This window comes from Danio rerio, chromosome 5, assembly GCF_049306965.1.
Source record: "Danio rerio strain Tuebingen ecotype United States chromosome 5, GRCz12tu, whole genome shotgun sequence".
NCBI lineage: Eukaryota > Metazoa > Chordata > Actinopteri > Cypriniformes > Danionidae > Danio > Danio rerio.
In genome coordinates, this window is record NC_133180.1 from 46,652,549 (window position 1) to 46,680,037 (window position 27,489).

Genomic DNA, 27,489 nt, shown 5'->3' on the forward strand with positions numbered 1-27,489 from the left:
TAAGAAAAAAAGAAAATTTAGAAAATTTACAGTATATACATTGCACATAAATGTGGTCTAAGAAATATACATATGTAATAAAAAAAATTGTAAACAATACAGTGACATTAAGGGCATATAGCAATGAGTGCAAAGTAAACCAGAGTTGTGCAGATAAAAAACAGTATAGTGCAAAAAGAACTTGTAAACATGATAATTGTGATAAAGTGACAGTGACATATTGGGAGGTAGTATATGTGTCTGCATAAAGTGACCAGTGCAGATGAGTGTGTGTGTGTGTGTGTGTGTGTGTGTGTGTGTGTGTGTGTGTGTGTGTGTGTGTGTCAGAGTCCAGAGGTGCGAGGGGAGGAGGTGCGTGGGGAGGGAGCGGGGAGCAGAGCTGGGAGAGAGTTCAGCTTCCTGACAGCCTGATGGATGAAGCTGTCTTTCAGTCTGTTGGTCCTGGCCTGGAGACTGCGCAGTCTCCTCCCTGATGGCAGCAGACTGAAGAAGCTGTGCATTGGGTGGGTGGCATCTGCTGTTATGCAGAGGGCTTTACGGGTAAGACGTGTGCTGTAAATGTCCTGAAGGGAGGGGAGAGAGACACCAATGATCTTCTCAGCTGTTCTCACTATGCGTTGAAGTGTTTTCCTGCAGGATGCATTGCAGGTTCCAAACCACACAGTGATGCAGCTGGTCAGGATGCTCTCAATAGTGCCTCTGTAGAAGGTGTACATGATTGGGGCTGGTGCTCTTGCTCTTTTGAGTTTGCGGAGGAAGTAGAGACGCTGCTGTGATTTTTTGGCCAGTGCAGTGGAGTTTTTGGTCCAGGAGAGATCCTCAGTGATGTGTACACACGCTCACACGCTCACACGCTCCACAGTCGCACCGTTGATGGTCAGGGGAGCATGGAGAGTGTGCTCTTTCCTGAAGTCAACAACAATCTCTTTCGTCTTCTCCACATTCAAAAAGAGATTGTTGTCTCTGCACCACTCGGCCAGACGGCTCACCTCACTTCTGTAGTTTTCCTCATCGTTTTTGTTGATGAGACCCACCACAGTTGTGTCATCCGCAAACTTGATGAACAGATTGGAGTTGTGTGATGGTGCACAGTCATGAGTGAGCAGGGTGAAGAGGATAGGGCTCAGAACACATCCCTGAGGGGCCCCAGTGTTTAAAGTGATGGTGCTTGATGTGTTACTGCCGGCCCGTACTGCTTGTGGTCTTCCAGTGAGAAAATCCAGCAGCCAGTTACACAGAGAGGTGTTCAGCCCCAGCTGGAGCAGTTTTTGAGAGAGCTGTTGGGGGATGATAGTGTTGAATGCTGAACTGAAGTCTATGAACAGCATACGGACGCAGGAGTCTTTTTTGTCCAGATGTGTGAGTGCTGTGTGAAGTGCAGTGGAGATGGCATCATCAGCCGAGCGGTTGGGCCGATAAGCAAATTGAAACGGGTCCAGGGAGGGGGGGAGGACAGACTTGATGTGCTGCATAACAAGCCGTTCAAAGCACTTCATGATGATAGGAGTCAGTGCAATTGGACGGTAGTCATTAAAGCAGGAGGGAGATGAGTTTTTTGGGACCGGAATGATGGTAGTGGCTTTAAAACAGGTGGGGACAACAGCCTGGGTTAGAGAGATGTTAAAAATGTCTGTGAAGACATTAGTGAGTTCTGATGCACAGTCTCTCAGTACACGACCTGGGATGTTGTCAGGGCCCGGAGCTTTGCGTGCGTTAATCCTGCTGAGAGAGAGAAGCCGCAGCGTGTGCACGCGCCGCCATCTTGGAAGTTAAATGCATACAAGCGAATTTAAATCTAAAAGTGCAAGAGTTAATGATGGCTGAACCCATTAAGATACAGAATGGTTCCGTAGCTAAATGTGGGATATGCTAATTTACACAGCCTGTATCAGTTACTTCCAGACAGTGCTTTCGAAGGCACAGAAACTGGAGCTGAATCACATGCTAGATGTAGCACAACATATCTCAAGTCTTTCTCAAATAGACTCGTGCTCGCATTCTAAATTGCTGTGCAAATTCTAGAGGTTGTTAACTTAATTGCATCTCTCACTCACATGGCCCATCTTGTCAGAAACCTTTCACTCTTGATGGTCTTCTTATTGACATGTTGTACTTTTTATTATGTCTGACTATATTAAGCTCATCCTGCTGAATCTCTCAGGCTCAACCTTCATAACCAGCTACAACTAATCTAATTATATTATTTTCATATGCCTCTGTCAATAAGCATCTTTTCATTCTGTAAGTACATTAGTGGTTTGTTATCCAGACCATTGCAGTGGCTGTCAACTCAAATCAGACTCATTTGACAGTGAGCATGTTTACATGCACACCAACAAAAATATGACAAACTAATTAGCTTATTAAAATAATGCATTTTCCCAGTTTGCATGCAAACCAAATCCTGGAAATGCAAGTAAACTGATTAATATGTTATTAAAGCAATAGTTTACACAGAAAAAATGCAAATTGAGCAATCATTTGCTCACCTATCACTTCGTTAAAAAACCTATTTGAGTTTCTGTTGAGCAAAAAAACAAAGTATTTTGGAAAATGCTGGGAGCTATTTTTGTCAGCTATGGAAGTAAATGGGAGCCAGCTAAAAGCATTTTTAAAAATGTCTGCATTTGTTTTGAACATAAGAATAAAAAACTCAAATAAAAGCCACATAAGGCAGGGTAAAAATTAGGTAATTTTATTTTAGGGTGAACAATCCATTTAGTACAAAACATTTCTTACATCAGCATGTCATATTTTGTGCAACTAACTCAAAGCATTTAATTTCATTTTTTATTATTATGTTGAAAAAATTAATAAATAAAATGTACTGAAGCATATCAACAGGAAACTTGCAGCTCACATATTAGCATCTCAGGATGCAGCATTTTGGCTTCTGCTGCACAAGATGAAAACACATTTTATTCTTAAAGAAAGACATTATCTGAGTTTTGGATATATCTTTTGCACCCTAACTGTAAAGCATTTGCTCTGTGAGGACGCTCTTAAAACTCTTCACACATTGCACATGCACTTCAATAAACCAACAGTAGGCAGGATGATGCGTTTACACACATGACGGAATGAGGCCAAAAATTTAGCTGAGATGATCAGTGCACACTTAAGCCATTTATAAAGCTATCCTGATAAAAGAACATATTTGCAGGACCACGTGTATTGTGGACTAATTATTTTAATTATCATTATCATCATTTTGGACAAAAGTAAAATTCTAGCTGGTATAAAAGCATGTTTATGATTCTGGCACAGCTACTAGCACAAACTGACATACTGAGATGAGTTGCCTCATGACATTTACAAATCTAATTCCAGCTATTTGTTCCAATTGATTTTTATTGCCAAAGGAACACATGTATTCATTTTTATTTGGCTTAGTCTCTTTTTTTATCAGGGGTCGCCACAGCTGAATGAACCACCAACTTATCCAGCATATATTTTACACAGCAGATGCCCTACAGTTGTAACGCAGTACTGGATAACATCCATACACACCCATTCACACAGATACACTACAGACAATTAAGTTTATTCAATTCTATTAGATTATAATTCTATAGAGCACATGTTTTTGGACTGTGGGGGAAACCTGAACACCCGGAGGAAACCCACGCGACCTGAGGAACCAGCAACCTTCTTACTGGGAGGTGACAGTGCTAACCACTGAGCCACTGTGGCACCAAGGACTACATGTATTGTGTACTAATTATTTTAAGCATCATTATTGTAATTTTGGACAAAAGTAAAATTCAAGCTGGTATATATATATATATATATATATATATATATATATATATATATATATATATATATATATATATATATATATATATATATATATATATATATATATATATATATTACGATTATGGCACAGCTACTAGCACAAACGTTCTTATACACTGAGCTGAGTTTAATTCTGCCTTATAACTGGGTCAGACAGAATCTGCGGACAAATTTTGCTATTTCTGCTGAAAATTTTGAAAAAAATCTGTGGATTTATGCTGAATCATTTTAAAAGTATCATAACTAAAAACTTAATATATGAAATAATTAATAATACATTTTAAACTTTTAATGTTTAAAATGCAAATCCAATAAGATGCCCTTATTTAATAAACACAGCAAGTTTCTCAAATAATATCTCTACTAAAAGACAGAACCTATACCGTTAAAAACAGTCATGTAAATAAATCAAATGAACATTTAGCATTATTATTATTATTATTATATCACAATAATATTAGTGAAATGAATTTAAAAACTGAGTAAATATAAACTTGCACAAATTTACACAAGTAAATACATGGACTCAATAATAGGCTAAAAATCTGCGTAAATCTGCGGATTTCTGTGAGTGCAGACTCTTTGTGTGCCTACTCTTGACATACATTTCCAAATCTAATTCCTTGTAATTGATTCTTGTTCTTTATTGCCAATATAACATTAAATAAGAACTGGCAATAGCCACTAAACCATATTGCTAATCCAGAAAACTTTCCTCAACAAAAGTAAAAAAATAAAAAAAAATGCCAAAAGAAATATAAAAGTCACTAATATTAAATATGAAATATGATTGCCACTCTATACACACAACAATATGCATTGCAATTTTCATCATTAAACACTCATTCATTCATTTTCCTCTGGCTTAGTTCCTTTTTTCATGAGGGGTCGCCACAGCAGATGCCCTTCCAGCCGTAACCCAGTACTGGGAAACATCCATTTACACATATACTATGTGTTACACATAAACTAATTTAGTTTTTTCAATCCACCTATAGCGCATGTCTGTGGATTGTGGGGGAAACCGGAGCACTCGGAGGAAACCGACCCGAGCACAGGGAGATCATTTAACAATTCATAAATTTATCATTAAACAAATTGAAATATTGCTCAAAGTTAGCAAAAGTAAACACATCATGCCTTTTTTTTTTTTTTTTTTAAATGAAGAGTTTTATTTTTAAGAGAAAACTAAATTCAAAACAAAGCCCTAACATGCAAAACAAACAATGCAAAACAATTAATTAGGGGTCAAAAACTTTTTCACAACACCATACTCTCTATTTTTAAGTAGATTCTATAAATTCATCAGCCAAGGCTATTCCCAGCCTGCGGTAGAAGACGCGTTTACAGAATAAGCATTTTGGAATATGTATCGCATTAATCCATTTACATGCTGTGGTGTGCTGTTTCTTAAAGGCAGGTTTTGTTTTCAATGGAAAACCTCTTCTGTTTTAAATGCAAATACATCTCTGTTTTAATATGTGTAATAACAAGCATCCTGACTGGAGGCAATTCCTCCAAAACTCAAATAGATTTTAGTGATCATATTTGTCAGTTCCAGGCCCAATCCGCTGCACACATCAATGCAAATTAATTACAGCTTGTGTTAGTTTGTGTGGGCGCACAGTTGCTCGCCGCTCCATTCATTGTATCAGTGTCTTTCCCTGGGGACAGCTTACATTCATGTCATTAAAAAATAATTACTCAAGCAGAATGTACTCATCTGAACTTACTGATTGCTCACATTGCATTTGCAATTCTAAATCCAAGGACTATTTTAATGGGCTTCAACCACTGAAGAGCTCACATTGGATGGCCATTTATGATGTATGTGATTGTCTCAGAACATTCATAAATTCATTTAAACATGCAAAATGAATCCCCTGCGGGACATATCTTTTTATTATAAATCCCAGAGAAACTATCCTACATGGATTTTTAACACATAATAGATGTCACACACAGGGTAGCCTAGTTGTTCATTTAGCCAGTTTGACTGCAGGCTGTTTTCTGTGCCCCCTGCTTTTGTGTTGTGTTGATTGCTTTGTATTTACAATAACCTCTTTTCAAGGCTACAGAGATCTCAGAGAAATCATGCAGAAAAGACTCTCCATTCCCCAAGCATCCAGGCATTGAGCAGTGCTGCACACTTCAGGGTCATGAGAGGAAACTTTGTCTGGCTTCACTTCGCTACTCTGCAGATGAACTGCCCTCCCTGCTGGAGCCCACAAATGAAGAGATCTGCGCAGAGTACACCAAAGATGAGAAGCAGTATGCTGTCAGGTGAGATTTGTCCCATTAGAGTCATTTGCATGCACAAACTAATTTTCCATTTCAGTCTAATGAATTATGACAGCATCTCTTTGTTAGCCATACTGACCAAAAAACAACAACAACAATAACTTTGGCTCTGAAGCTAGAGGACCAAAGCTTTTGAACTGAAGCTGTGTGATATTCATGTATACAAATTGTTTGTTTTGACAACCTATAGTCTGCCAGTTCTTTCTGGCCTGATAGTCTGTTTCGTTTATAGCAGTGATTCTCATGTGTTAGGATTTAACAATGTGAAACTGTTCTTCAAGAAGTTAAGCAAATATTGTGTTCAGATGCAAAAGCCTCTAAGTATTTTCTTCTTTCAAAAGCTCACACTCGCTGATGATTGGTAATAAGCATGTTTGGCATGGTGTCCCAGGAGAAAGCCCTAAGCTTATAAGATCCTCGAGCCCTGGGCTCCCTTCCATTAGCAGGGAGAGAGGAGAGTTTGAGCTCAGGTAGTTCTCGATGAACTCCCCCGACTTATTTCTGGCTAATGGCAGTTATAGGGATGGCTAAGAAGATATGTGATTTGCTAAAAACTTGACTATGATGCCAATTTGGTATGCTTATTTACTTAGGTAGCAAGTTTTTTGGACTATCAGAGGAAACCAGAGAACCCGGGGAGATTGAGCAAACTCTGCACAGAAATTTTACCTGGTTTATTAGGGAGTTTAACCAGAGGCATTTTTGCTATGAGGCGACAGTGCTAATCACTGGACTACTGTGTCGCCCAACCTACAAAAGAGAGGGGGGAGGGGGATGTTCTTTAACGTGAACATATTAAGATAAGAAACTCTAGTTATTTATAGTGAGTTAAGAATCATCAGATTAGTGAATCAAGCGTTAGCTAAAGCAGACCAGTCGTGAACAATCAGAAGCATGTGATCCTCTTAAAAGTAGTTTATAAATAAACTGCACTTAATAATAAGCATTTTCCTGTGTTTATGTTGAGGGGTTTCATGTTAAAAGGATTTTTTTGTCGCTATAAAAGTGTAATAACCGTATCCAGGAGCCGTCGAAAAATTAAAATTTTAGAAGATAATATCAGACAGCACTTTTGGCATCTCAACCCTACATACTGTATGTTTACTACACTGTCATTTTTCTTTCTTTCTTTCTTTCTTTCTTTCTTTCTTTCTTTATACTTTTAGATTTCTTCTTATTATTTCTGCTCTCACATCTCATTCATTCATTCATTTTCTTGTCGGCTTAGCCCCTTTATTAATCCAGGGTCGCCACAGAGGAATGAACTGCCAACTTATCCAGCAAGTTTTTACGCAGCGGATGCCCTTTCAGCTGCAACCCATCTCTGGGAAACATCCACACACACATTCACACACACACTCATACACTACGGAAAATTTAGCCTACCCAATTCACCTGTACCACATGTCTTTGGACTGTGGGGGAAACCGGAGGACCCGGAGGAAACCCACGCGAAGGCAGGGAGAACATGTAAACTCCACACAGAAACGCCAACGGAGCCGAGGTTCGAACCAGCGACGCTGTAGGGCGACTACCAACTGCGCCACTGCCTCGCCCGCTCTCACATCTTCTCAAGTTAAAACAATTAAGTGTTTTTTTTTTGTTTGTTTGTTTTTTTTTTTTTTGTAATTTAAAATGACATCTTGGCCGAGTTAATAATTTACTTTAGAAATACAGGTAATGAGCTGTCAGCAAATTTTCTGTTATATCTGTGACACAAATACTGATACAGAAAACCACAAATGTCGATAAAAGTTGCTGTGTTAAAATCAAAATGTCAACAGTACAATTTATTTGTGGGGTCACTATGAATCAGTAGGTAGTGCTGTCGCCTCACAGAAAGAAAGTCAATGGTTCGAGTCCCAGCTGGGTCAGTTGGCATTCCTGTGTGGAGTTTGCATGTTCTCGCCATTGTTCGTGTGGGTTTCCACCGGGTGCTCCGGTTGTAACACCTGGATTCACAACAGGAAGGCACAGGATCTAAGGATTATCAAAACACGTATATTTGTTGATAACACTTACAGAGATAAACACAGGAAGAACAAGGGGTGAAGACAAACATCAACTTAGCAAATACCGGACCATGACTCAATGACACACAGGACTATAAATACACAGGGGATGATTAAACAGATTACATACAGGGGTGAGACACAGGTGGAGATGATGAACATGATGACATGGCGGAAAAACAGAACAAAGGAGTACATGGTAAAAGTCACATGAGGAAAACAAACACAGAAGTGAGACTGACACTGACACTGGTTTCCCCCACAGTCCAAAGACATGTGGCGTAAGTGAATTGAATAAACCAAATTGGCCAAGAATGACTGTGTATGGGTGTTTCCCAGTACTGGGTTGCAGCTGGAAGGGCATCCGCTTCGTAAAACTTATGCTGCAATAGTCGGCGGTTCATTCCGATGTGACAACCTCTAAAATAGAGACTAAGCTGAAGGTTAATTAATGAATGAAAATTTATTGGAGCATATATCATAATGGATGTACCCTTTTTTACTTTCCTTTTTTTTTTTGACAAAAAGTGATGTGGAAAATTTTAGGGTTGCTAATAAAATGAAAACAGAAAAAGTGAACTGAATTTAGTCACATAGAGATGCTCAAAACTTGTAGACTAGAAATTTAAATATGTTTTTGTGTTATCATATTTAAAGATAATAGTAGTGCATACCATCATTTTATTAACTTGTGCAGTCCTTTTGATTTATTTGTTGGAGTTATCAAGTTGTGAGATTTTCCATGTAATACATTACAGCATTTTTTTTTACAGTTTTATTTTACTCTCGAGGACCATTCTTCTGACATTGAACAATTTTGAGGATCTGTAGAGTTTTACACAGTGTTGTGTATGGCAAGGAAAAAAAAAAAAAAAAACTAATTTCAGTCTGAACATGAATGATCTGTGGGATATTTGCTTGCTTGGAGCTGTAAGTTTACACAATAAAGTTTACATGTAGTGCTCCCTAATGTCCTGCATTAATTCCTGGTCCTACAAGAGCCCTTCCTAAAAGCAATTCTAGTGGCACATTTAGCTTCTGATGTTTGTCATTTGTAATAGCCTACTTTCAGTATCAAGTGTCTCTACCGCTCTACTGGGAGTTCATTTAAAAATGAATCCCATCATGTTTTACGATTTTACCATGGAAGAGACAATATAACCTTTTTTGTTGAACATGATTTTTTGCCTAAGAAAGACATTTGGGCCTAATAGACAGGTGGAGGTGATAATTGCTTGTTGTTCTTGTTTGCCTCAGGGGAGGCTTCATAGTCAAAACTTATATTCAAAGCCGCTTTTAGCAATGATACAAAATTATTTTGTCTTCATTAGCACTTAAGAGGCCTCAGACCTGAAAACAAATAAATAATTTAAATAAAATAAAAATATTGCACCTCTTAGGGAGTGTTAATTGCTTTTTTGGCCGTCAAGGCCCTTGGTTGCATTAGTAGTGAAACAGATGAGTGTGTGTTGTGGATTCACTTAAGCGGATTTCAGCAGAGGAAAACAACTCTATACATCAAAAGGTGCTTTATGTGCACAAAAAAAAGGATGAAACATTAAATTGCAAAGGATTTTCTGGTAAAGGATAAGTAGATTTGGCTTATAACCCGCTCTCTACAATTTGTAAAGATTGTGTAGAATAGTGCTACAGTATGTCTTTTTTATTCCTACTCCCATTAGTTCAAATCAAGTACCCTTTCATCGACCACCAGCCTCCTCTAAAACCAAACCCACTCAACCCAAGCAGCTTCTTATCAGACTAGAGCTCTTTGTAAAATTAAACTGTTATTTAATATATTCAGTTAGGATGAACATAGCCTGGAATAAAAATAAAAGTTTAAATATATAAAGGTCTGTTGGGAACTGGGTTTTGGCAGATGTTTTATGCCATGTTTATAGGCTTTATGCCTAAAAATGTTTATTTTCTGTCCACATAAACCATAACTTAAAGTGTTACAGTAAGCCAATTGTTTAGTTAGTAATTGTTATAACCATACCAATTGTTAATTTTGTGTTTGTTTATCATTATCACAGACATTATACAGTGGTTATTATCAGTTCTGGGTTTGCCATGTATTGAGTAAAAGGTGTGTTTGTGTTCAGTTTTATAAGCTGTTACTGATGTGGGATCGTAAAATAAAAATAAAAAATACTATTTTACAATCATTTAAACATTTATTTGCAGAATGACAGCAAAATATTATGAAATGTTAATGAAATGTTATGAAATTATGAAAAATAATTATAAAATGTTATTAACCCCTTTGTTTTTCTATTTTAAATATTTCCCAAATTATGTTTAACAGAGCGAGGAAATTTTCACAGTATGTCTGATAATATTTTTTCTTCTGGAGAAGTCTTTTTTGTTGTTATTTTGGCTAGAATAAAAGCAGTTTTTATTTTTTTTTAAAAACATTTTAAGATCAAAATTATTAGCCCCTTTAACCTTTTTTTTTTTTTACGATAGTCAGAACAAATCATCGTTATACAATAACTTGTCTAATTACCCCAACCTGCATAGTTACCCAAATTACCTAATTAAGGCTTTAAATGTATAGAAGATTCTTAAAAAATATCCAGTAAAATATTATTCACTGTCATCATGGCAAAGATGAAAAAAATCAGTTATTAGAAATGAGATATTAAAACTATTATGTTTAGAAATGTGCTTTTCTCTCCGTTAAACATAAATTGGGGAAAAAATAAACAGGGGTCTAATAATTCAGGAGGCTAATAATTCTGACTTCAACTGTATATATAATTTTTCCCCTAAAAATGTCATGAAAATATATTTTAATTTAAGAGTTCAGATGCAAAAACCTCTAAGTGTCGTCTGAAATTTCCATAGAAAATGAGAATTTTTTCTCAGCCTCTTGTTATTTCACTTTAAAGACCATGCGAAGGACTTATCCTCTGCTGAAAAAGTAAAACCACTGAACCTACACACAGGAGCCTGATAAAAATGCTTATTTTAGAGGAAAATTTCAAATGGGATTTACAAGTTTTTGCATCTAAACTCTTCAATTGTAACAATCACGCGTGGTCACCTAGACACAACAGATTACTGGAAAACTACAAGCATGCCATATAAATTAACTACTGCTCCCAGCATACACTGTGCACACACTGTTCTTGATCTCACACTCGTACTGATTCCTGGACTACAGTATTTATGCATCCCCCCCACACACACAATTGTTTTATAATTTCTGATTCAGTGTCTTATGGGAGAAATGATAAGGAATAATAAACTGCAGAAAATGGTCAAACTACTTGCTTTACAAACAAGTGTGTCCATGATATACAGACAAAGCATAAAAATATATAAAGAAAATATCAGTTTGCAACATCAAGCAGCATAACTAGCTGTTTTTAATGTCTTAATGTTTTAAAAATGAATGGAAGTGAATGAAACCAGAAGTCTCGAGCCAAAGAGATCCAAATGGCTGCGCCTGCTCATGAGCAAAGTATAAGGTCCCGGCTCTTTTGTAACATTAGTAAATGTTTTCTGTATTTTACAAATATATAAATCAGACTCAAACAGCATGTCTTGTAAAAACATTTGTTTTTCTTACAGAAAAACGGAGGTAAAAAAAGAACTCTTTTAGCATGTCTCATATCTTTCTTTACATCTCCCTGTCGAAGATTTGCATAATGAAGCTAAATCAGTGTAGTCATATGAATCACCCCATTCTAAAATAAATCTCAGGAACACATTTAATAAAAACACATTTTCATAATAAAATCTTTTGGTGACTACGCATCCCCATCCATGCATAAACATACAGATTATGTGCTGTTTTGATAGGATTTAATCTTTGAAACCATTTCAGGGGCTTTGACTTTGATTAGATGTTACTAACAGGGAAACAGAATATCCCGTGTCCTTTATGACTCAGGTCTTGAAGGCCTTTGATTTAGCATATTGACGTCATAATTCATTATTTTCTCTCCCCCAGGTATGCGTATGAGTTTGCTCGGAGGCACAGAAACATCCCAGCAGGCTTCGTGCTTAATGCTACACAGCACCATGTGAGAATGGCTGCTAGATGCTGCCGTCCTGCTGTCAAAAACTCTTGTTTTTTCCAAGAGGTAGGGGTGAACCACACATTTCTGAATGCATTTATTGGTAACCTTTGAGGGAGTGGGCAAAGCTGGATTAATGTGTTTAATGCTTATTATGGCCTACAGCAAATCATTTATCTTTTATCATCTTGTCATTTGCAAATACATGCACGCAGACAGTAAGATGCTGAATATAATTCTATCCATAAGAGGTGCTTCAGGTGAGACATCTTGTAGGACTACATTATGATTATAATTACAGTCATGACTGAAGAAAGCAGCACCCAAATTACAGGGAAAGGTGTTCAAAGGGTTAAAAAAAAAAGCTAATTATTGATATGTTGTGGCCAGAACCGGCACAGACATAAAAATTCTACGTCTGGTTTTACTTTTGCAAACCCTGTTGTCATTTCTGTCTTCCAACTCGGGGCCAATTACTAAAAAATTCCACCATAACTGAAATATATAATCATATAAAGTTTAATTGGACCGAACATCCCTTGATCAGGAATTAAACACTGAATAAACAGCTCCACAGTTGAGATTTTTTTTTTCTTCATCTTCTTTTATATAGATAGCATGGTGTGATTTTCTATAATCATCAACGTCCCTGATTAAGCACAGAGAGATTACTGTATATAATGTCTTGGGGCCTCAACAGTAATCCTAATTAGCTCAAACAACTTAATAATGGGCCTAATAGGTCAATTAGACTTCATTGTATATCTATAATTAAATGAATAGGAAAGTTTATTATTTAAGGGATAGTTTAATCCAATCACTTGTTTCAAACCAGACCAGAGTTTTATTTTATTTCTACTGAAAACGGAAGGAGATTAATTGAAGAAAACTGAAAACATGTAACCACTGACATTCATAGTAGGAAAAACAATGAAATTTACTATGAAAGTAAATGCTTACCAGTTTCCATCCTTCTTCAAATTATCTTCTATTTTTTGTTTAACAAAAAGAAAAAAAATGTATATATATATATATATATATATATATATATATATATATATATATATATATATATATATATATATATATATATATATATATATATAAAACTCAAACTGGTCACTGGTCTACATAAAATGATAGCCACGCTCTGTACTGGTGTCTTTGCAGTTTATTTGTTTCTCTCACTTTCTCTGTTTTGTGCAGACCTCAAAACTGAAGCAAATATAGCATATAACATTTAAAATATGCATCTTAGTCCTTTTCACATTTGTCTCTTCTTTAAATATCTGCTGGTATGCAAATTAACATGTATGACAACTCTGAATCCCGTTATATCAGTCTTTATAAAAGCATTGTTCGCATAAACTGACATAAAACAACACTATACACAAAATATTACAGACTTAAACATTAACTACAGTGTGCGCCATCTTAGACCATGCAGAATAAAGACCTTTCTCTGGCTATGAATTGTTAGCTTCTTTCTGCCACCATGTTAGTTTGACCCATAATGCAGCGGTTCCGCACTCCACTTAACTTAAACATGTGATCTGTTGTGCTCCAATAGCAACTCTTTCTTTTAAAAAGTCTTTTATAAATTTCACATTCAAACATTTTGGCAAGTAACACAAATTAACTCAAATTATTATAGGTTTATGACAGAAAGACAAATGTTAACAACTTTGTCCAAAACGTGTCTATAGCATTTACACAAGGGTGAGTAAATGGTGCTTTGGGTGAACTATTGTTTTAATGCTTAAATTAATTGTGGTAATTTAATTTAATATTTGTTTTTAGCTGAGTGCTACTAAGTAGAAACATCATTATTATACAACCTGAGGGAAGGTAAAAAAGATAAAGAATATTATTCATTTTAGTTTTATTCACACTGGGATTTCAAACCACAGCAAATTATAAATAAACACAGCTCTTGCTCTTCTTAAAAACCTAACTTGTCAGCCTGTGAGTTGCTGATCAGAATATCTCTGAATCAACGAACAGATGTTGTGATTTCTGCTGCTTTTCAATTTAAGAAATCAGAAAGTTATCTCATTGAGTGTACTGTATGTGTTCTCTTTAGTAATTGTTTTTACATATAGTTGAAGTCAAAAATCTAATTTTTGAACACTGTTTTAAACAATAAAATGTAATAATATGTCTATGCATGTATGTATGTATACAGGCAACGGTCAAAACAGGGGTAAACAGTCACATACAGACCATCCAGAAATGATGCAAGCAGCAAGGAATCAAAATAAGGAAAGGGTTCAACGGCTAGGCTAGATGAAACAAGAGACCACTTTGCAGTGTTACAAGTAGTGATGTAACATCATGAACCGAGACTTCGAAGCATGTATAAAAAAAAAAAAAAGACACATTTTGCGGTAAACCAAAGCTGTACCAGAGCTTGATTCATTTTGCCATAATCAAGTGATCAGTGATCTCTAAAGCTTCATTTTCACCTATAACCACATGACTGCTTTAAATTGTGATTCAAAGGTTTTAAACACCCTAGTTAGTAAAGTGTATAGCGAGAGATTAGGCGTCGATTACATACATTTCAACTGTTTCAAAGGACTGCACTGGTTCCACGCACCAGTAATTCAACTAAATTACAATAGTAATTTATGGTAAAAAAGCTTTTGGATCATACTAAAATATATTAGCATACTATTTACATCTATTTTTAAAGAAGGCCACTGCATATTGTAGTATAGTGTGTATCGGAGACCAGCATGTGAGTGCAGCCTAAAAGCATCCCTCCCATAGCCTCCTACTTAGAGCATTCACCTCCCATGCATTGCTGGTTCGATCCCCATAGGAATGTATGTGTGGGTGTAGGACTGGTTGGAATACAATAAACGTAAATACTTTTAAATACCTTGGATTTTATGCAGTCATTGGTGGTGTAACATACCTTATATGTAAAAAAAGAAAAAGAAAAAAACTACAGTAGTTGAGTTATTTGCTTATATTACTGTTGTTGTAGTACTATTTAAATGAGTAAAGCCGCCTTTCTACTGCACATGATATTTGGACACGACTGTCGGTATACGCCCCCTCATGGCAGTTGCACAGTATTTTCAATGTTGTCGTGCACCATGGGAAGGAAGCTGTTCTCACAGTGTCCGAAATACAGGAGTTCAAAAGCAAAACAGCCTTTATTCTTTGTGCGTTTACATGGTTTAATGAATGAATATATACTAGAAACTCATAGACCGCTACAAACATTAGAAGGAATGTGGAGACAACATAAAAAAATATATATTTTTAATACTTTCTTACATTTAGGAACAGATATGTTTTTTTTTTTTTTTTATAGAATTTATATAATTCAAAAAATAACCAAATAAAGTCCTATTTCTCATCTCTCACGCATGGACCTGCTTGTACAACACTGGAATACATCACATCCGGTCGGCCGGTCGTAAACAGTCTAGTCGCAAGAGTTCAAATATTTCAACCGCATCATTTCTATATTTCTCCGCATATGAGATGATCGGAACTCCACGCAGCTCCGGACTGCTCTCCATTGGAAATGAATGACTTTCGGTCTGTCGCTTGTCGTTTGTCGTGTGCAGTGGAAAGGAGGCTTTAGTCAGTAGTGAACGTTTGATAGTTGCAACACAGTGCTTTCCCACAAATTAACCAGCAGAGGTCCTCATCGAGCTCTGATTTGGAAAGCTTTGAGTAACAAACCTTTTTCTGGTACAATTGAGTTAAACAGGTCACTGGTTCTGAAAGCTTAATTTTACCATCATTAGTTACAAGACAACAAGACTCAGCAAAGTCTGTGTGTTTGTGTGCTGTATTTTTGGTCCATGTAATTAGTCTTTGAGCAGCTCCCAGCTGTGTGTGTGTGTAATCATAGAAGAACCAGAACAGGTGTGAGTGTGTGGTGCATGACTAGGTATAGGACGATAATCATTTTCAAGGTATACCACGGTTTGGAAAAGTCAAGGTTTTAAAACTGACAAAATGTTCTGTAATACCGTCCCTAAGGTATGTGTACAATTTTAATTTTACATTTTTTAAAACGGTAAAGAAATCTGTGGTTTTGAACCGAAGACAGCAGAAGTCATTGCTTCATTTAAATTATTTATAGTCATGTTTTTGCTCCAAAATATTTTAAATATTTCTCAAAATTAAGTATAGTGTGCTCAAAGGGCAAAAAGGTTTTTGTTTATTACCAAGACATTTAAAAAGAATATAATTTAGACCGGTAATCGAAATATCGTGTTACCGTGATAATTTTATTCAAGGTTATTATGTCAGAATCCTATACTGGCCCATGCCTATGCATGACAGGACTGTGGTCTGGGTAAAAGTGAATGTTCTCCAGCGAACTATCAGGGTTAAATGGCTGGTGTTTGATACAGCACCAACCCAGACAATATATAACTGAACTTAAGCTACTCAAAATGTTAATAAAAGTTGTTTTTTTCTTACTTATCAAAGTTAAAAGTTGTTGGAAAAGCATACATAAAAGGGTAAAAAATAAAAAACATAAATCACAAAACAAAAAAAAACTGCTAACTGACGAATATTTTTATACTCTGTGCATGAAAAACTAGGATTTTTTTTTTCCAACATTACTTCTGTTTTTAAACATTATGTTTATATTTGTCATCACACTTTTTGTTTTTCTTTCTTTCTTAAATAATTTAAATGTTATTCATTTTATTTTATATTCATATTTATTATTATATTATTGTCTGCACACTTGAGTTGTTAGGATAAGTAATGATTCAGCAATATGTACTTTTTTTTTTTACTAAATATAAATAGAAAAGGAGTATTTAATGCTTTTACTGGCATTAAAATGTACAGTGTTCTTATACTTGAGTGCTTGGTCTGTGTATTTCATCAGCCTTGAGGTTTTATTATTGCTGTTGTTTTTCAGCAAGGATGCCTTCATTCATTTAGCATAATAAGCTCTCTAATTGGAAGATGATGAAAATGGCAAATAGTGTATTTCCAAGAATAGAGAAAATAATAAGCCCTTACTGCTCTGTTGGCTCAAGGACGATTTTCAAATTCTCTACTTTGTTAAAATATCACTTTTTGATTATTATTTTATTTTATTTTTTGCTTATAATTATCAAATCCAAGTCAAACTGAGCCAAGTCATTACTAATAGATAGGAAGTGCGCCTATATTTGGCACATCATTTTGGCACTATATTCTTCAGTTGCAACTGTGTAATTGTTTCCTTTTCTGCTATTTTTAGACCATCCAGCATAAGTACCACATGCAGCCGTATAAGCTTAAGGCTTCTTTGACAGAATGTAATGAGACTTATAATCATTATTGTTTATTGCATGTTTGCTTTTGGTATCAACTTGTGTGAATGCTCTTGCATTAATCTATTGTGTGGGACAAACAGGATTCCAAGATATACTGTCAAAACAAAACATGACAGACTCATATGCTTTTCATGGAGCTAAATCTGCTCTCTGTTGCCCACACAGCTTTCAATAGCTACTAATTAAATGGCTTTATTTTACTTGGTGTGTGGGGGAGCACACAAGCTTGTTGTCTGTTTTGTCTGTTAATATGTAGCAGAAAGACGATTAAATGATTATGATGATAAGGATGATTAGAATAATGATATCATTATCATTACCCAATTATCATACAAATTAGTCTTACAATCATTTTATGTTTACTTATGTTTTTTTTTATTACAAATCTTGTCATTTTACAGAGAATCCAGATGAGAAGCTCCAACATTTTTCTGAGGTTTCTATCTCATGTTTGCAACAATCAAATGAATTTGAAATCCTACAGATATGGGTAAATATACCATTTCTTGCACAGCTACAAATATACATACTGGACATATAGTTTATAAACTACCAGTCAAAGTTTGGGGTTTTAAAAATGTTTCAAAATAAGCTTCCCCTGCTCACCAAGGCTGCATTATTTATTCAAAAATGCAGTACAAATTGTAACATTGTGAAATGTTATTGCACTATAAAATAGCTGTTCAAAAGTAGTTTATCAGTTAATTTAATAATTTATTCAAATGATTTTAAAGATGAATTTTCAGTTTCATAACTCCAGTTTTCAGAGTTACATGATCATTCAAAAATCACTCTAATATTAATTATTATTAATATTATTTATTATTATTAGTATTATTATTAATGGTAATAATAATAAAAGCAATAATGACTGGAGTAATCATTTTATTTGAGACTACATACAATAAGTAATAAATAAGTATTTAACAATTTAACATTTTTTAATATTTAATAAATGCCGCTCTGATGAACAGAATAATTTTATTTAAGTGAATAAATAAAATTAATGATAATAAAAAAAACTGACCCCAAACTTTTGACCAGTAGTGTAATGCATCGCTTAAAAACACACACACATTAAGCCAGATTTTTTTTATAAACCCATTTCGACACATTGAGCCAGGGTTGTCAATTCCATAGTTTTCATACAAAAGTGTAGGTCAACATCAATGAAATACTGATCCTTTCATGAACTCCATTTCCCAGCTTCCCCTGCACTGATTACACATGCACCTATTTCTCATCATCTGGACTGTAATTAAAGAATTAGAGATTTTTGGAGCAGCTGCTGATAGGAAACCTGTGCACAAAAAGGATTGGAATATATGATAACTATTAGGAATGATAATAGTAACACAAGGATCTGAAACTGTAAAAGCAGCAACACCTAAGCTAAAAAGAAAATTGCCTTTTATTAAAAGATTATAACAAAGCATTTTATGTTTTAAGACAAGTCAAAGCAAGTTTAATTATATAGCACATTTTATACACATAGGTAAATGTAGGTATAGGTATATAGGTAATGCTTTACACAAACAAGAATAGAAGAAACTTAAAATACAAGCTAAGAAAATAAAAACATACCAAAATGTGTTAAAACAGGTTTTAAAAGAATAAAAAAGAAAAACATAATAGTGCAACCTGCCGGACGTAGCATAGCTAAACAGATATGTTTTAAGTCTTGAGTTGAGTTGTGCCTAACGTTGGAGCACATTTCTGATCATTTCTGAATGTGATCATCTGATCATTTCTATTTTAAGCATAGTGGATGTTCATAAGACATAAAACATCACACTAAATGTTGATATTATTGGAGCTTTGGTGATACCGCCTTTACGTTTTTTACTTTTTAAAACTGCTACAAAAGCACTCTTTTAGGACTGACGTTCATGCATTTTCTTTCCAAACAGTTCAAGAACGCATTATTACTGCCTCCACAGAACATTTTTACAGTCTTTACATTACCATGGATGGGCTACATAATATCAGCTCGATTCTGACATGAGTCTTTTGACATAATGCGCTGCTGCGATATATAATGACTGCGATCTTCAAGGACATAAGAATCTATTGTTTTGTCTTGTATAATGCATCATAGTAGACGACAATCAATGGCACGTCTGAGACACTTTTACAATTCCCCAACAGAAAAAGTATGTTAGACATTGGCCTCAGATAATACCCACCAAAATATGACAGTTGCAATAATGGAAATAATTGTTTTAACATATCAGAATAGTAGTTAGAGATGTTGTATATAAGCCTGGCTTTCTAAAGACCCAGTTATGCAATAATGAACGGGAAAACATTTGTGCATTTAAGGTTTCATTTAAAGTGCTCTTCTAAGAAACATCAATGTCGGACCAAAAAATACAAACAAGCAAAAATAGATTGATGTTGAACATATCTCTGTTATTTCCATAGTGCTTTCTACGGTCACTTTGAATTGTAACACTTTTAATTTTTTATAGACTTTTATATTTTTATATTTTTATAGAGAATAAGTGTTGTGAGCAACATGAGGATGAGAAAATAACTTTTCTGAGAAATACAGCATGCTTCCTTCATGTTGTTTATACTCTTCTACTTATTATTATTACTCCTAATGCCTATAGCACAAGGATGTGGTCCATTTGCAGCTAGCATGTGTGTGTTTACTGCTTAGAAGCCTGGAGTCCATTATACTGTAAGTGTTTTAATTAGATGCTTACAATGTCTTATGCATTTAAATTCTGTCATATTTATAGGCTGTCAGCATATTATGGAAGTCTCCTGGGGCTGTCCTTTGAAGAAGCATCAGTCCTGTCCAGTCGTACCCATTCCGGGCTTGAAAAATGCTGTTTACGGCCCCAACCTGAATGTATTATTGAAGAGGTGAGCGAAACGGTCAGACTTAGAGGCGGAGGTGTTCTGTGCAACACGGTGTTGAATAAAATACAATGAATAAAATTTATTAGGACAATTTTAGCAGGTCTACTTGGAGAGGCGTTTTTCTTTTCCAATTCACAAGACATCTGATTATAGGAAAAATAAAATGATGTTGTTTTGGGGGAGGTAGCGAGGATGAAAACATAATAATGACTGCTTACTTCGTATGGATTTACTGTATCCTTTAACTCAGAATTTATTTATTTGTATGGCCTGGTCTAGACTTGGTCCTTGAGTGAATCTTGCATTTCTCTCTGTACTTCATATCAATGCCAGCAGTCATATATTGCTGCTAATCAAAGCTGCTCTTTTCAGTTTTGAAGGTAATTGATATAAATGCAGCAGTTATATCAAACTACCAATAAATAAAATAATGGGAGGAGGTTTTACTTTATGTTTGCGAGTGGAGCACACGGAGGAAATGCAACAGAACTCTGATGTCATTTATTTTGTCTTGAAATTCAGCTGGAGTGACTCATTCGTTGTTCTTTTTCTTTCATAACAGATATCAAGTGTTCATAATGTCCTCTGCGATGAATCCAAACCGACTGCCATGTCTGAGGATTTGCGGAAGTGCTGCAATAAACCTGCGCTAGAGTCTCTTCCCTGTGTGGATGGCTTAAAAAGACAGTCCCATCAATCTCCAGACGTGGCAAATCCAGATTCATCCCAGCTCTGCGATGGAGCTCAACCACATGGGATTGACAGGTGCTTATTTAATATTCATCAAATATTCAGAGGTAGTGAAATCATGCGTGTTATAAAGGAACGGTCAAGCTAAAAGGTATTTGCAATGTTAGCCAGCTTATTTCATTGTGATGTGCCACAGTTTTTTGAAGGAAGACCTTGCAGTCACTGTAGCATATTTTTGAATGCTTTGACTAATAGCATGTAAATGGTAAAGTGATGCAGTGTAATATAATTGGCACATAGCAGGTTCACTGTCACATATTTAATACAAGGCCTCTGGGAATAGTCATGCTGCCCCCTTTTTTCCAATGAAAAGCGATCCTCTTGATTTTAATCTTCAGCTAGTCTCTCAAAGGGCAAAAGTGCAACTATTCATGAATTATTCATAATGTGGCTTTCAATATGATCATATTAAAATAAGTCTCTAAATGCTTACAAATGAGAAAACGCATCTGACTTGTGTATAATTAGCATTATGATCAGATATTAAAGCCTCTTGTGATTAATTGAAAACCAAAGCTTTATTTAGACTGCAAGAACACATCAGATTAACAACCGTATGTTTCTATGGTAACATTAAATGAACATTTAAATCAGGGATTTCTAAACTCAGTCATGGAGGGAAACTGTCTGGCACAGTTGAGCTCCACCTTGCTTCAGCACTCCTGTCTGGATATACGGTTTTTCATTATTATTGTTAATTTATTTGTTTGCTGGAAATTAGAACTGAATTTAGAAATAGTTTTGAAACAAATCGTTGCACTTCCACTAAATTAAATATGTAAGTTGATGGATGTACTTAGTAGAGTGCGTACAACCCCATTTCCTCATCCATCCAAGTAAAGGAGTAAAGTAAGGAGTGAAAGTAAAGAGAAAATAAAGAGTCCGTTAAGAGGAGGCTCATTCTTCGGACACGCCCTTAATGCTCTTGTGCGATGCACTTTAGACTTTGCACCTAGATCATTAAAAGAGAACCCTAAATGATTGACCCCTTTAAGAACTATTGACTGAAAGGCTACTTTTAGAACCAAAAATGGTTATTCTGTGTCACCGCTCTTTTGGAACCTTTAATTTGGAGTTAGTGCTCGTTGTAGTCCCAAATTACACACTATATACACAATGCACTTATACAAAATATACTTATGCACTTTTATCCTTAACTGTGTAGAGTAGAGTTTAGTGTCATCCCAAATGGAACACTAACTTTATTTTTTTACTGAATGGAAATGCAAGCCAATTCATGGTTGCCAAATTAGGGAAATAAATTACTTAACTACTAATTAGTACCCATCAACTGTACGACTGCATTTACCACCGGGAGGCAGCATAATCTTTTAGGTAGATAAATTTTACTTTCGTGATCCAAAATAAATAATGAAATCCAACCTTAAAGGCAGATAGCTCGTCCTTAAAGGCAGATAGCTTGTCCTTCGCTATATGTGCAAAACTGTGAGCTTTAAGTGTTAAACATTACAGGAGTTAAATTTCGACTTGATCTACAGTAAAGTACGCAGGGACAATCAGCCTTAAGGAGCAGACTCAGACACCATTAATTTAACTTAATTAGCATGTGATCACATTATAGATGTTGTATGTGTCTCATAAAAATGTTTGTAATGTAAGTAGAAATATAACTTTTACAAAGATGTGAACCCTTAGATGTGAAAGTGTTATTAAAATGAAAATGGTGCTGAAAATGCTAAACTTATTGACGTGTGACAAATGTTGTTATACTTCTGTCATGACAACTTTATGAGAGATTTAGCATGGTAACAAATATTTATACATATATGCAATGATATTCATTCATAGTTAAAATTAAATTAAGGATAATGACCTCCTTGTAAAGTCATGTAATAAAGATACATAAACAGGTCTTGAGTTCATGTTGGTTACATTTAGCTAAAGCTAAAATGTTAATTAATACAATATTTAACAAACATGGACTAACAAGTAATTAACAAAGTTGTTATTCACACATAAACACATTACACATGTTGTAATTAAAGTTCTTGATTAGCGCATACCCTAACTCTACGTTAGTTAACAATAATGTCCATTTAAATATTAGTACATCCTTATTTAGTAGTACTGTTATTGTAAAATGTTACTGATATACTTAACCTCTTGCATCATGACAATGGTGACAACAACTACAGTAAACCTTAAATTTCCCCCATGAACTTGAGTTGATAAGTTGAGCCGGGGTGACTTACAAATTAAAGTACTAGAGTCATTTTACATTTTAACAATGGAACTGCAAAATTGTAACTACTAGTATGGCCACAGTGGTCATTCTGACTGCTGAAATAATGGGCTGTTCTGTGATGCTCCTCACAATGCAGTGCCATGCATTTTACATTTCTTAACATTGATTTCTATCAGGGTACGCACACCGGCTCCATAAGTCGGCAGCGCCCAGCTACGACTCAAGACACTGTTCATATTTCTGCCATGCCACAGATCAGTTCTGAATAGTTTCATATGAAATAACATCCGAATGTGTGTGTGTCTGGTGTGCGATACTTGCAACTGTTGTGTGTGTACCGTGTCGCAGCGCATCCGGTATGCGACTCCCTTTACAGTAACACTGTGCCAAAGATTTTTTTTACATTATTTAAATGTGATTTTCTGTTGTTTTTTTTAAGATACAAACTTTATCAGTGTTAGTTGTTCTATTTTACAAAGTCATTATCGTATATTTTTTAAAACACCCCTAAACTCCTAGAAAGTTAAAAGGGGTGGTTAAACAGCTGTTTTCAGAGACTTGATTGTTTTATTTTTATTTTTTTTTACTTTATCTAACTTTTCCATTTCCATTCTACTAAAATCACTCCTGGTTTTATAAAGCTCGTCCCCCTGAAATACACAATGGGTGCTTCTTAAAATCCATTCTTGTTTCCTCACTCCTCCATCATCCCTCTTACAACCTGGAAACCGATCGAGCTCAGCCATCTTGTAAGATGTCTCAGTTCTCTAATTGCACCGTGAGGAAGCGAGGAAAGAGGAGGCTTCCTGAGGAGGCATGAGTGAGCATACACAGGTGGATCCTTTGCGAAAGTGTTTTATTGACGAAACGTGATTCGCATGCAAATTCTCCTCCGCTTTCACATCTGCGCCAATAATCTCTAACTACCGTTGAATAATCAAACACACACTAATGTAAAGATTAAGCATAAACTAATTGTAAATGTGGTTAGTTTTCACAGCTCCTGTGAAATTTTTTATAATACTTTCTAGCACAAGAAAAAGCAGTTAATAACAGTGAATAATTCATTGTTAATCATAAGTAAAATAAGAAATACAGACAAACATGGTGTTTTGTAAAGATTGAATCTTTGTAATGTAAATAATTATCTGAAATATTCGAGAATATACACGTGCACACAAAATCAGTGATGTACAGTTTTCATTAAATGAAGACGCGTTCAAGTGACGTTAAAGGAAGCGAGGCAATCTTTTCACTTGATTCAATTCCTCTGTCCTCCTTGCATCTTTTCCTTGCATCCTTCCCTCGAATCATGAATTGGGTGGAGTTGTATACTCAAGCAAAAGAAGTGAGGAGAGGAAATGTGGATGCACAAATAAGAACAGAGAAGCATCCAGGAAGATGTTCACTGCAATCCCCACAAGCTAAGTGTTGAAGCGCTTGTGAATAATGAAAAAGAAAAGATCTCTCTTTACATTGAACATTGAGCGTCATAGCTTCAGATGTTGTTTATGCCCAAACAGCAAAACATTACCAACTTACTAAACTCAATATGTCAAGTTATAACATGTATCAAAAGACCCCTTTAACACATGAGACCTGATGATATGCATAATGCAAATCAGACCCTTTTCTGTGCTGTGCAGCATCTGAGATCTTTTTTTTATTTTTTATTCTTTGTTCATTTATATTAAGAATAAAAAAATAAATAAATACAAGGATACCAATGAAAACAAGCAGTAACAAAAAGCATTGAAATGTAATACGAATATTTACAAAATAAAAATACAAAAATCTGAGGAAACAGTAACAAAAAAGTCCAGCTGTGACTATGTGTACAGTCGAAAATGAACTGTTTTCAACAGACTGTTATGACTTGTTTAACAGTCATCAGCTTTTTAGATAGCAAAGTGAAGTTTATTTATAAATTAATTTCGAGAGGATCACTTGCATATGATTGCTTGCAGCCGGCCCCGCATTATCCAACTTATGATTCACCAATCAGACGATTCCTAAGCCACTTTAAATACCCTAAGTTTCATATGACAGCCATCTTCGTGTTGAAGAATCCCCTCTTCCACCCCTACTCCTCCTCCTTTCCTAGATGGGTGGAACGGTGCCCAGTGGTTAGCACTGTTGCCTCACAGCAAAAACGTCACTGGTTCTAATCCTGAAGGCAGCTGACATTTCTGTGCCAAGTTTACACGCTCTCCCTGTGCTCATGTGGGTTTCCCCCAGGTACTCCGGTTTACTCCCATCCATCAAAAAACATGCAACATAAGTTAATTGACTAATCCAAATCAGCACCATAGACATGCTCTTAGTAAGTCGTTGTGTCGTAAGAGCAATCACTCAATCATTAGCAGCTACAGCATGGGAGTTCTCGAGATCTACCTGAGCTCAAACTCCCCTCTCGCCTTGCAACGGTACTGAGGTTCTTAAGAGCTCAGGGCTCTCTGCCAGGACAGCATGCCCAACAAGCTTTATAATCAATAATCAGCTAGGTGTGAAGCCTTGAAAAGGTTTTTAGTATTTTGATTTAAAATAAAAGCATATGTACAAGTATGTACAAGTATTTATGTATGTTTTTTATCATTTGCATCAAATTACCAAAAAAATTAAAAATTTGCGTTTATGCAAGGTGTTTGTAATTCAGCATGTATGGGAGCATGAGTGTTTTTCTCTCTTCTGGCTGCCATTATCATTTCTTCATTCATTTTCCTTTGGCTTAGTCACTTTTTTTTATTAGAGGTTGCCACAGCAGAATGAACTGCCAACTTATCCAGATTATGTTTTACACAGCAGACGCCTGGATGCAAACTTCACACAGAAATGTCAACCAACCCAGCCCGAACCAGCGACCTTCTTGCTGTGAGGTGACAGTGCTAACCACTGAGCCACCATGTTACCTGCTGCCTACATCAGTCACACAATTTGTTTTTCTTTTTTTCCCTTTTTCCTAAAGTCTCGATAACAGAATTATTAGCCATTATTTTTTTTCTTCTGGAGAAATTCTTATTTGTTTTATTTTGACTAGAATAAAAGCAGATTTTAATGTTTTTAAAAAGAATTTTAAGATCAAAATTTAGCCTCTTTTTTATGAAAGTATACAGAACAAACCACTGTTATACAATAACTTGCCTAATTTCCCTAACCTGCCTATAGTTAACCTAATCAACCTAGTTAAACCTTTAATTGTTACTTTAAGCTGTAAAAGTGTCTTCAAAAATATCTAGTCAAATATTATTTACTGTCATCATGGCAAAGATAAAATAAATCAGTTATTAAAAAGGAGTTATTAAAACTATTTTGTTTAGAAATGAGTAGAAAAAAATCTTCTCTCCATAAAACTCTGAAGCAATCAGAGGACTAGAACCATCCATAGTATTTCAATTTTTAAAAATGTTGGACACCTTGATTGTATCCAGTTGAACAAAATGCAGGTTTGAAAACTAAGATATGATGCCAAACCTCATATTAGATATATTGTAAGTCTTGTTCAATTCCGTACCAAAGAGGTATAGTGTTGTCCAATGGAATGTGTAATTTACTGCTTTTCAGAACAGTTTTAGCTTTCTGCATTCCCAAAAAATGTGCCTGACTGCATAGGTTTAACATCAGTCTCATCTAGATGACACATTGGGAGATGTTTTAGTCAAAGTGGGGTCAGAAACATCCAATGCATAAATGTATAACTTTACTCAGCAATTTTGTTATTAGAAAAGAGGATGAAAGAATGAGATCCCATATCTGATTTTCCTATAATGCTCGCTTGGAGCACCAAGCATTAGGACAGTTTGCCCTCAAAAAAAGATCTGAATTCTTTGACCTTTTCTTTCATCCCTAGCTGTCAGTTTCATTTGTAAGAGTGAGCCAAAGCCGTCCTCTGATCAGCACCTCATGCCTTTCTCATTTAGCGAAAATGTAACTGTATGCACTGCATGCTGTGCTGAATGAAGCTTTTGGAGTCACTTGTATGCCTGGGTGGACAGAAAAGAATGAACTCTCGCAGAGGGGCAGACAGCCATGCACAGAAGCCTATGTTTAATTTATCTTGAACTGTAATTAGAAGAGCCACTTGACGTGGAATGTGTGCACGCAAGAGCCCCACACAAACCTGGTGTCATTAAAGGTGGCATTTGCACAGTGCTTCAGGGGGCTAACACCAGGTCATTTGTTGCAGCTTCTGGGCGTATACGAGTGAAATTAAT

The 27,489-nt window shown here is 35.6% G+C and overlaps 2 protein-coding genes across 2 annotated transcripts in view; one reads left to right on the plus strand and one right to left on the minus strand.

Annotated features, from left to right (window-relative positions):
• npffr2a (neuropeptide FF receptor 2a) overlaps positions 1-27,489 on the minus strand; it is a 230,925-nt gene that overhangs the window by 176,672 nt on the left and 26,764 nt on the right. The window lies entirely within an intron of this gene.
• Positions 1-27,489, plus strand: part of gc (GC vitamin D binding protein) — a 45,668-nt gene that overhangs the window by 3,390 nt on the left and 14,789 nt on the right. The window contains 5 exon segments of the mRNA NM_001002568.2: positions 5,873-6,084; positions 12,076-12,208; positions 17,853-17,941; positions 20,199-20,325; positions 20,885-21,087. Of these exon segments, the coding sequence (NP_001002568.2) occupies positions 5,873-6,084; positions 12,076-12,208; positions 17,853-17,941; positions 20,199-20,325; positions 20,885-21,087 (764 nt within the window).